This window comes from Microcaecilia unicolor, chromosome 3, assembly GCF_901765095.1.
Source record: "Microcaecilia unicolor chromosome 3, aMicUni1.1, whole genome shotgun sequence".
In the NCBI taxonomy this organism is placed as follows: Eukaryota; Metazoa; Chordata; class Amphibia; order Gymnophiona; family Siphonopidae; genus Microcaecilia; species Microcaecilia unicolor.
The window spans coordinates 472,363,789-472,375,968 of record NC_044033.1 but is presented as its reverse complement, the minus strand read 5'-3'; the positions used below and the strand labels follow the sequence as shown (position 1 = coordinate 472,375,968).

The 12,180-nt window shown below is 42.3% G+C and overlaps 1 protein-coding gene across 1 annotated transcript in view; it reads right to left on the bottom strand.

The window, feature by feature from the left end:
* The window catches only part of ADGRB3 (adhesion G protein-coupled receptor B3), a 1,672,438-nt gene that overhangs the window by 889,250 nt on the left and 771,008 nt on the right, over nucleotides 1-12,180 (bottom strand). The window contains exon 9 of the mRNA XM_030199002.1: nucleotides 7,261-7,455. Coding sequence (XP_030054862.1) covers nucleotides 7,261-7,455 — 195 coding nt within the window. The remainder of the gene's footprint in view (nucleotides 1-7,260; nucleotides 7,456-12,180) is intronic.

Sequence of the window (12,180 nt, the reverse complement as noted above, 5' to 3'; positions counted from 1 at the left end):
GGATTGTAAATGTGTTCGTTTTCGGGAGGCCTCAACAGGAAGAATTAGGAGGTCACCTCTTTAATCCTCTAGTACCCCCCCCCCCCCCCCCCAACTAAGAGTACCAAATTATTTTGGCCTATGTACTTAATTGGAAGCTTTTGGATGTGTAGATTTCCAAAATGGCAAACAGACATGTCCCAGTTGTAATTTACCAACTTACTCTAAGTGCCAACACTTAGACATGTATGTTGCTGTTGCTGTGTTGCAATCACTGATGTTTTAGTTGTTGACTTATATAGAATGGTTGCTTATTCCAAACATAACTGGTTTAATACACTTATCCCACTGCTGTTCCTTGTGATCTTGGGCAAGCAATTAAACCCTCCACTGCCTCAGGTAAAAACTTAGATTGTGAACCCTCCAGGGAGAGGGAAATACCCAGTGTACCTGAATGTAACTCACCTTGAGCTACTACTGAAAAAGATGTGAGCAAAATCCAAATAAAATAAATACTAGAATTGCACACATCCCTACATAGACTTCTAAAATGGGGCTGTATGTGAATAGACCCAATATTACACCATATTTAATAACATTTTTCTTTTGTTTCTTTGTTTTAACCAGAGGCACAGAACATTGGAATAAATTATTTGCCCAGGCATATCTGGTGTACTCTTTCAGTTCTATGTACCATACTTCTGCAAGAATGAACATAGTATATAGGTTTGAGATGATACAGAAATAGGAAATTAAAATAAAGAAGACAAGCTATCTAAATATGAATATTTTAGAACAGTGCCTCTCAAACCTGAAGGTACACCTAGCTAGTCAGGTTTTCAGGATAACCACAATGAATATGTATGAGATAAATCTGCATATTTTGGGGATCCATGTATGCAGATATATTTCATCTATATTAATTGTAGTAATCCTGAAAACTTTAATTCTTTCAAGTTATCAATGAACAGAAAACAAATCTTGTTCATTCCTTAAATGTAAAAGTAATGGCCAGAGTCAGGATTCCAAAAGGACCCCTGATGCCTGGTTCCCAGACCAAGAGTATCATTGAAATGACCAGACGAATGGGCTGATGATTAGAAGCAAATGCAGGTGCTACAGGCTGTTAGTGCCATACTAGGGCCTGCGTTTGCTACCGCCCCATGATCAGAGCCCCTGAGCATGTGAAACAACGTTCTCACGGGCTCTGAATGCAACTAGCATGCAAAACAGGGCCCTTAGCGCAAGTAGCATGCAAATGCTTACTAAACCTATTCATCGCCAATGATCAGTGACCAGCACGCCAAAGATTGGCTCGCTGGCTGTGGCAGACCCTATGCCAGTTCAGATCTGGCGTTAGGGTTTATAGACCATTGGGGAGGAATGGTGAGCCCTGTCCATCATTCATTTCCATGCTAGCAGGGCCCCATTCTTCCTAATGCAGCAGCCCCCCACAGGAACCCTGACCTCAGCCCTCCCAGCATCCCTTAGATGTCCCTGGTGGCCCAGTGAGCCATGGGAAAATCACCCCCACCTGGTGGTCAGGTGGCCCTTTCCCACCCCCTACCTTCAGTTGGAGGAGGAAGGTGGCCTCTCTCCTCTTCCATTGGCACCACCTCGAAAATGGTGTGAAGCCCTGCCTAGCACATCCCAGGATACACTGGGCAGGGCTGGGCGCTGCCATTTTTGAGGCGGTGCTGATGGAAGCGGAAGGAGGCCATTTCCCTCCTCCAACTCAAGGTAGGGGGTGGGGAAGGGCCGCTAGACCACCAGGTGGGGGGGATTGACCCACGGCCCATTGAGCCACCTGGGACTGAGAGATGCTGGGGGGTAGGGGGGCTGGAGACCAAGCCCCCCCAAACTTGTGTCTGGGGGGTCATAGACACCGGAGACCCCCCGATCTTCAGCCCCCCCAAACTTGTGTTGGGAGAGATCGGGGACGGGAGGTCCCCCAGACCTCAGGCCCCAGTTTTGCTTGTCTCGGGGTGGTGCCAGCGTTTCATAATGTGGTACATAGCAGTCCAGATACTGGTCATATTACTCGGACAGTTTTCTTAGGTTTGGTGTCAGCATGGTGATAAGAAGGTGACAAATCTGTAGAATTTTATGGTTTATAATGGGCTAGAAAACCCAGATCTTTGTATCTTTGTTAAGTCCTGTCTGGTGGGTGTCAAAATATTTAATCATTCTGACTTCAAAGGACTTCATTCCTGGAATGCCCTTTTAGTATTCAGCGCTGCGTATGCCTTGTAGCACTATAGAAATGCTAAATAGTAGTAGTAGTAGTATTCTCACCATAAAATCATTGATACCGTGTTCTGATTTTGTAAAGTGCTGTCCCACAGAGGTGACATCCTGGTTGGCACTGGCATTTTTTGATATGATATATATGTAAATTAAGTTTCTTAATTAGCATCTGGCTTGTTTCTCTAATATAGCACTCTGTGTCACACTTTTTCCATTGAATGATATATACCACATTAGAAGATGAGCATGTGAAGAATTCCTTTATGTTGAATGTTTTTCCTTTGTGAATGACTATGGGATCCTGTGAAATGTTTTGTCATAGTTTACAGCTGCATATATTGCAAGGATGTGTGTCACTCTCTTCTTTTTGAGTTTCTATTGGGAGCTTGCTTCTCACTAGTTTGTGTTTTAAGTTGGGTGGCTGTCGGAAGGCCAACACTAGTGGGGTTGGGAATATCTCGTTCAGTAATTCATCCTCCTGGATTAGTGGCTGTAGATCTTTTATGGTTTTTCTCAATTTTTCTAGCTCTGGGTTGTATGTCACTACAAGGGAGATTCTGTCTGTGATTTTCTTTTCCTTGTACTGTAATAGGTTCTCCCTGGGTTTTTTAAGGGAGGATACTATTTTGGGGTTGTAACCTTTTTAATTTGAAGGATTCAGTTAGGATTTTGATATGTTTATCTCTGTCCCCTGGGTCAGAGCAGATACAGTAGTATCTTGTGGTTTGGCTGTGTATAATGGATTTTTTTGTATGTGAAGGGTGGAAGCTGGAGTTGTGGAGGTAACTGTTTTGTCTGTAGGTTTCCTGTATATAGATGTGTGTATATAGCCATTGCTAATTGAAACTATGGTGTCCATAAAATTTAATTTTTCTGGGGAGTAGTCAATTTTTTTCATTATTTTTATTAAATTATATATATTATACAACTCATAGAGCAATAATACAAGAAATTGGAAATGCCACATAATGAAATGTTCAAAGTTATCCGTAACTGAAATATACTCAACACTTTTGTCCACTATACATTAGGTAAATTAGATCCAAGAAAGGAAAAAATAATACTTAACATTGTATCTAGGAAGTAATTAGTAAATTAATGCTACCCAGGTAGCCTACTAGTACATCTGTGTCTAGACAATAACATTAACCTCTTCTTTCTTTCTTTCTTTCTTTCTTTCTTTGTTGCATTTATACCCCACTCTTTCTCACTCGATAGCAGGTTCAGTGCGGCTTACAAATTATGGGTTACACAGTATCACAGAAATAATACAGTTGAAGGATAAAAGGGTTATGATGTGGTTATATAGTGTAGGACAAAAGGAAGCTATGTGGAGGGGGGATTGAGGTATAGGTAATATTAGTGGTGTGGATTAGTGTTACGTTCCTCACCTGATTCCAGGCCTGCGCGTCTGATTCGCCGGTGAGGTGCGGTCCGGCAGAGCTAGCCGGCTTTTTGATGTTTTTTCAGGATGGGTCGGTTTCAGTTTCCCAAGTCTGGCAGCCGTCATCCGGCTTAGAGCACGGGCAGCGGTCATCTTGGCTAGCTCAGGAGGGGGCGGCCATCTTGTATAAACGAGATCAGGAAGGAACTTCATATTTGGTCTTGGGAGGATCTCCTATGGGGGCAGCCATGTTGGCTTCACCTGAGTTTGGTTTGCTCAGATTTCTTCACTATTTAAAGCACTGCCTCCAGGCCTTCATTGCTTCGGCCTCATTTGTTCTGAGGAGTTGCTGTTGGAGTGCTGTTCACCGACTTTCTTCTGTTCCTGTTTTTCCTGTGTACTAGACCTTGGCTAGTTATCTCGGATTTCGCTTGTTTGCTGCCTGCCTTGACTCTGGACTGATTTGACTATTTCTTTGCCTGTTGGAGTACTGGTTCTGGACTGTGTCTGTTTCCTGCTATCCTGGTCAGCGGCTGTGCAACCCCGCCGGTTCCTGAAGTCCTGGTGGCCAACTGCAGCTGGGGGCTCAACTCCCGGTGAATGGTGGTCACTTCCCAGGTGAAGCTAGGGGTTGTCTGGCTGCCTGACCGAGTGCGGTGTCACTCCATCTCTGCCGTGCTCAGTCGGGACACAGGGGCTCACCACTACCGGGTCATAACAATTAGGTTCGTAAATTAAGTTGGGTTGCTTGGATAGGCTTGTTTGAAGAGGTGGGTTTTCAGCAGCTTTCGGAAGGGTAGATGATCGTTGGTTGTATGGATGGATCTTGGTATGGCATTCCAGAGTTGGCTACCTATAACGGAGAAGATGAATGCGTAGTAGGTTTTGTATTTGAGACCTTTGCAAGTGGGAAGGTGAAGGTTGAGATATGTTCAAGAAGATTTGGACCTGTTCCTGGCTGGAAGGTCGATCAGACTGGTCATGTAACTTGGAGATTCTCCATGGATGATCTTGTGGATCAGTGTGTGGACTTTAAAGTTTATTCGTTCTTTGATCAGGAGCAAGTGGAGTTTTTCACGGAGTGGTGTTGCGCTTTCGAATCGTGATTTAGCAAAAATGAGTCTGGCTGCCGTGTTTTGGGCAGTTTGGAGTTTTTTCAGGATTTGGGCTTTACATCCAATGAAGATGCTGTTGCAGTAGTCAGCGTGGGTGAGTACAGTGGATTGTACCAGATTGCGGAATGTTTTTAGGGGGAGGAATGGTTTCACATTTTTCAGTACCCACATCATGTTGAACATCTTCTTCGTAATGGTTTTTGCATGAGTTAGGTGGTTGTCTAAAGTTACTCCTAGGATTTTTAGATTGTCGGATATTGGGATTGTGACGTCGAGGGTGATCAAGGTAGTTGGGATAATGGCTACTTCAGACAATACCTTAATGTTTTTAATTATCAATACTTGTAAAGAAGATTGAATGTTAAATGTCATTTCCCAGAGTGACTCCATGGTCAATAAAGCTGGTTTTGCTATAGTCCCCGAAGAAAAATCAGGAAGGGGAGCATCAATAGACTATTTCGGAGTACTCACTATCTGTGATGGCAATATTTGTATTGCTAGTTGTTCTTCCAGCCTAGTGCCCCTAGCCGTTTCTCCCAGCGTGGGCAGGTTCCCTCCCTGCACATTTAGGTCCCCTACATTTGGAGCCTGAGCTGCCAGACTTCACTCCACGCTGTCCCTTCCTGGCTGGGGGACAGCCGCACGTTGGGCGGGGCTCAAGGAAACCCTGTTGACACTGCTGGCCAGCGCTGACGTGCCGGCTCTGACAACAGGAGAAGAGGCTTGCCTGGGTCCCGGTGCTAACCCAAATTGATCCAAGGTCGTCTGGTGGTGGAGTTGGGTCCCGGTGGAGGATTAAGCATTGAGTTTTATCTTTATTCATTTTCATCTTGAAAGCGTTAGCCCAGGAGGCTAAGATGTTCATGCCAGTGATTATTTTATCAGAGATTTTTGCTAGGTTGGATTGGAAAGGGATGAAAATGGTGACGTCATCTGCATAGATGAAGGGGTTTAGACCAGATTTGGATAGGGATTTGGCCAGAGGAATCATCATAAGATTGAAGAGGATCGGGGATAGAGGTAATCCTTGGGGAACTCCGCATTTTGATGACCACGCAGACGAGATTGATGTGGTTGATTTGACTTGGTAGGATCTAGTGGTGATGAAGCTTTTTATCCATTTAATGTTGTTGTCGCCGATCCCTAGTTTGTCCAGTAGTTTTGTAAGAATGTCGTGGTTTACCATGTCAAATGCGCTGGATAGGTCGAACTGCAGAAGAAGTATGTTGTTTCCAATTGAACTTTCTTGTTTGAACTTGGATATTAGGGTAAGAAGTACTGTTTTGTGTGCAGGTCGAAAACCCGATTGTGACTCATGTAGTATGGAGAATTTTTGTATAAATTCGTTGAGTTGGGATGTCACTCTATTTTCCATTAGTTTGGTCAGAAGAGGGATGGAGGCCACAGGTCGGTAATTAGATTGTGAGCCCTCCTGGGACAGAGAAATATCCAGAGTGCCTGAGTGTAACTCACCTTGATCTACTACTGAAAAAGGTGTGAGCAAAATATAAATAGAGAAAACATTTTTTTTCAAATAGGAACTGATTCTTTTGTTTTTGAGAACTCTTCACGAATCTTAGGAGTTGAAGTGGATAGTTTATTGACCTGTTCAAATTATGTTAAACAGATTGTACAAAAATCTTCTTTTACTATGTATAAATTAAGAGTAATTCGAAAATGTTTTGAATTTGCTGAATTTAGATTACTAGTTAATCATTAGTTCTATGCAGATTGGATTATTGTAATATTGTATTTGTTGGCTGTCTACGGAAATTAGTGAGTAGAATGCAATTGGTACAGAATACTGCAGCATGTCTTATATTTTCAGTTTCTAGACTTGAATCTGCTACTCCGTTTCTTAAGAAGCTTCATTGGCTTCCGATTGAAGCCAGGGCTCAATTTAAACTTTGCTCTTTTGTTTACAAAGTGTTAACTGGGTTAGCCCCTTTCTATCTTATTGATTGGTCAAATTTGCTTTGTTCCTATTCCTCTTATTCTATGTGTAAGTTGATGTTACTACAGTTTCCTTCAATCAGACAGCTTAGATATAAATCTATATTCAATTGTTCTTTATATTATCAGGCTGCAGTACTTTGGAAACTTCTGCCTCTGGAAAGTCGCACTATCTTGAATTATTTAACCTTTCATAAATTGTTAAAAACATGGCTATTTGAGAAGTTTTTTGGAGTTTAATTTTGTTTTATTTGTGAAATTTATTGTAGTTCCTAGAAAGTTTTGATCCAGTCTTCTTTATATAATCCGCAATGAACTGGTCACGTGTTTTGTGGAATAGAACTAGCACTGTATAGTATAGTATAGTATAGTATAGTATAGTATAGTATAGTATAGTATATTGTCCTGCTTAAAGTATGTGCCTCCTTATCAAAATATCCACTCATAAGCATCTGTAAGTTTAAAGCTGTGTGGGCTATATGAAAATTGCTTCTTGATAATCAGTCCAAACATGTTTCTTGGGTCAAGAGGTAAAGAGTCTGCTCATAAAATAAAATTATCACATTTAATATCATCACTTACCTGGACACCATCAGATGCAGGGCTATAACTTGCTCTCTTAAATGTGTCTGTGACGTTTCTGAGAATTTCCACAGAGATGAGAAGATCTCCTGCATAAAAATGCTTCCTCTGAGTTAAATCCAACAGTGTTTTGGTCACTTGGGCCATCCCTTCACCTGCTAGTGTCCTTTGTCCCTTGGCAAGGTGCTCTTTAATCTGTGCCAGTCAAAACAGAGGAATAAATATCAGAACCTCAATACCTTACTGAGACATATAATTCATTTGCTTTGAATTTAGAAACCTAATCCTCTTTTGCACAACATAGAATAGCTGATAATAAGGACCTGACCTACGGTTAAAGGACTGATTGAAAGGCAAACAAAAGAAGGCATTGTCCACCTAGATTATATTGTCTGCCTGATTGAAAAATAAGCTTTGGACATCTTTAATTTTCAAGGATTTCTATGCTCAGGGAGTAAGTGTATAAAGGTTTTTCTATATAGAGAGCCTATTTCACATGAAAAAAGAGTTTATACATTTGTATAAGCATGCACACCTACTGTAGAAGATCAGATATACTTATATACACTCTGAATAGGCACCTTGGGGGCATAGTTTGGATGGAATGGATGCAGAGTTACAATACAAAGCATTCATATATTTTAAAAAGTGCACAGGTACATGGACTGATGATGTAATTTACATTTACAATGGTATGGTCACTATGATGGCATATACAATAAACAGTGTTAATTCTGAGTGCTGCATTGATAAACACTAAACTGTATATACTGATGGTCTCCCTTAGATTCTACACACCTCTCTATTGAGCAGCTATATAGAGTGAGGTTTTGTATTGTTCCACTAAAATATGAGCAAGGTGAACTATGTAAGTATTTCATTCTGCATGCAGGGTAGGCAATGTTCAGACAGGCAATGTGCATAGTTTAAATGATTTTTACCCCTGGAAATGTCTATGGAAATTGCTCTTCCATGTATAAGAGAAGCAGTTCACATAGGCAGGTTTTTAGCATCCTGAGGATATTGTGTGAATTTGCCGTTGCAACTAACTGCATCTCCAGTAATTTCAATGAAGTTGACTGTAGGTTGCCTTGGCAACCAGCAGGTTGCACACGTTTCTATATACCAGGAAAACTACCATGAAGGTTATGATTTTGTATGTATGAGAGAGCTTTCAGCTCTGGTTCCTTAAGTTAAGTTTGTTCATTACAGGACAGCACAAAGCAGTCCAATGGTGCTCACAAATCTAGCAGGTCCTAGATTCAGAATTCAAGCAGGGGTAGAATACAGAAAAAAAGGTTGAATGAAATTGGGTGATAAAATCACATCTGCAGAAAATCTAGATGAGAAAAAGTGTTTTATGTATTTATTGAGATTTATTGACCACCTTTATAAAGCATAGTTGCCAATTGTTACATCTAAAAGATATATATTTTTTTTAATTTACTGTGTAGGGTTTTCATTCTATCCAAATAAATAAGGGGTCCTTTTATTAAGCCATGGTAGCACTAGCACGTGGCTACTGCATGCTAAAAAGCACTACCACTGGACATGCCAAGGCATCCCAGAGTAGTGAACTACTCAGCACGTGCTAATCTCGCACTAAAAAATAATTTTTATTTTTCAGCGTAGGAGGCATGGCCATGGGTAGAGAGTAGGCATACCACTCACTGCCTGATTACCACGGGAGTAGTGCGGGAGCCCTTACTGCCAAGTAAATAGGTGGCGGTAAGGGCTCTTGCAGTAATAGCCACGTGCTAAAGGGAAATTAGCATATGGCCATTAATGGGGGCTATAGCAAACATGTCCATTTTACTGCCATGCAAAACCAAGTGCTGACAGCAGCGCTGGCCACTTTTTAGCATGGCTTAGTAAAAGGACCTCTGAATGAATGGTATATCACAAGGGACTGAACAATGTCCAGTTATGTTTTACAAGTCTTTTAAATTTGATCACAAAAACCATGATGCTAAAAACACATGAATTATAAAACTGAATGAAGTGTTGAAGAATAGATACTATATCAAATGTAGAGGGAGCCAGACACAGTTAATACTCAAAAAACGATTGGCTTACAGACCAATATAGTAACATAGCAATATAGTAAATGACGGCAGATAAAGACCTGTATGGTCCATCCATTCTGCCCAACAAGAGAAAATCATTTTACATGGTATGTGATACTTTATATGTATACCCGAGTTTGATTTGTCCTTGCCATTCGTAGGGCACAGACCGTAGAAGTCTGCCCAGTACTGTTCTTGTACTAAGTTCTGAAGCTAACATCGAAGCCCCTTAACATTTACACTCCAGTCCATCCCTAGCTATTCAGTCACGATCAGGGCATAGACCGTAAAAGTCTGCCAGCTCCCGTTTTGTTTCCCAATTACCGGCGTCGCCACCCAATCTTCACTAAGAGTCCGTGGAATCATTCCTTCTAAACATGATTCCTTTATGTTTATCCCATGAATGTATCTACATCAATTATAACGCAAGGTATGTTGACAATATATAACGCAGCTGCTGTGCAAAACATCACAAGTCAGAAAACCTCCCCTTCCAAAGTTTTTATAAATTTTTCCCAATTTTTGTCCTTGTATCTATAATGCTTTTCTCAAACTTCAAGTATATTCAAAAACTTAACATTAGTAACAATGCTGTAATGAGCTTGGCATTAGCTCTATGGAGCCCCTCTGTTTCACTTCAAAACACTTCCTGAGGAGCTGCCATCTTCAAATTAGCATCACTATTATTATTCTGGATGCTCAAACATATTTTTCCTGCTCTCACTGCGAACTCCAAAGCACAGCAGATACATTATACAAGTAGCGTTGGTTGTACTGAAGTCTTTCATCCATATAAAGAAAATTTAAGTTGGTGCATGTGGAGGGGCATAACGGCGCCCAAGTTTTCCTGGGACCGCCCTCGCAGGACGGCTCTGTGAAGGGGCGGGGAAACCCGTATTATCGAAACAAGAGGGGTGTCCATCTTTTGATTCGATAATAAGGTCGGGGATCCCAAATCTCAACATTTAGGTCAACCTTAGAGATGGTCGTCCTTAGGTCATCCTTAGAGATGGTCATTCCCCAGTTTTCGGTGATAATAGAAACCGAGGATGCCCATCTCAGAAATGACCAAATCCAAACCATTTGGTCATGTGAGGAGCCAGCATTCGTAGTGGACTGGTCCCCCTGACATGCCAGGACACAAACCAGGCACCCTAGGGGGCACTGCAGTGGACTTCACAAATTGCTCTCAGGTGCATAGCTCCCTTACCTTGTGCGCTGAGCCCCCCACCCCCCCCAAACAAAAAACACTCCCCACAACTGTACACCACTACCATAGCCCTAAGGGGTGAAGGGGGCACCTACATGTGGGTACAGTGGGTTTCGGGTGGGTTTTGAAGGGCTCACATTTACCACCACAAGTGTAACAGGTGTGTGTTTTGGGGGGATGGGCCTGGGTCTGCTTGCCTGAAGTGCACTGCACCCACTAAAACTGCTCCAGGGACCTGCATACTGCTGTCATGGAGCTGAGTATGACATTTAAGGCTGCATAGAGGCTGGCAAAAAAAAAAAATTAGTTTTTTTTTAGGTTGGTGACCACTGGGGGAGTAAGAGGAGGTCATCCCCGATTCCCTCTGGTGGTCATCTGGTCAGTTCGGGCACCTTTTTGAGGCTTGGTCGCAAGTTGGCCAAGTGCTCGTCAGGGACGCCCTTCTTTTTTCCATTATCGGCCGAGGGCGCCCATCTCTGAAGCACACCCCAGTCCCGCCTTCGCTACGTTGCCAACATGCCCCCGTGAACTTTGGTCGTCCCTGTGACGGAAAGCAATTGAGGGTGCCCAAAATCGGCTTTTGATTATGCCTGTTTGGACGACCCTGAGAGAAGGATGCCCATTTCCCGATTTTTGTTGGAAGATGGGCGCCCTTCTCTTTCAAAAATAAGCCTGATACTACTACTACTATTTAACATTTCTAGAGCGCTACAAAGTGTACGCAGCGCTGTACAAACACAGAAGAAAGACAGTCCCTGCTCAAAGAGCTTACAATCTAACAGACAAAAAGTAAAGCATTTAAATTTAAAATATTTAAGCAGTCAAGCACAAGAGAACAGTCACAGAAGGACTGAAGATGTTGAAGGGTGGTCAGTGTGATTAGGTGTAACTCTGGTTGGAGTAGTGGGAGAAGGTGATAGAAGAATAGAAATGGGTGAGGTAAAGTAATGAGTGGGTTGATAGGGAGGTTATATAAGACATGTCACTCTAGGGGTGGGTGAGTAGAGGGGTAGGGTGGGCGGGATTAAGTCTAAAGCAGGAGAAGGTATTCTCTGCAGCCTATCTGTGAGATGGAAAATGCTCTCTGAAGCTGCTGCTATAAGTTGTTAGTTTTCTCTCCCTGAAAGAGATCCAAGCCACACCCACGAAGTTCAAACTGTCAGTGGGGAGGGTGAGGGGAGGAAATGGCAGTGCTTGATGAAAAGAGAGCTCAGTTTGATAGGAGATATACTATAGGATGTCATTCTGAGGCCAGGCTAAGTCTAAAGCAGGAGAAGGTATTCTCTGCAGCCTATCTGTGAGATGGAAAATGCTCTCTGAAGCTGCTGCTATAAGTTGTTAGTTTTCTCTCCCTGAAAGAGATCCAAGCCACACCCACGAAGTTCAAACTGTCAGTGGGGAGGGTGAGGGGAGGAAATGGCAGTGCTTGATGAAAAGAGAGCTCAGTTTGATAGGAGATATACTATAGGATGTCATTCTGAGGCCAGGCTAAGTCTAAAGCAGGAGAAGTCAGCAAAAACACAGTTAAACCATAGCACAGTCAAATCAAGAGCCAATCAAGTGAGATGAGCAAGTGAAAATATGCCATTACTGTACTAGTCTAAGTCATAATAAAATGTTCAGCTCATTTTCAAATTTTTTTCC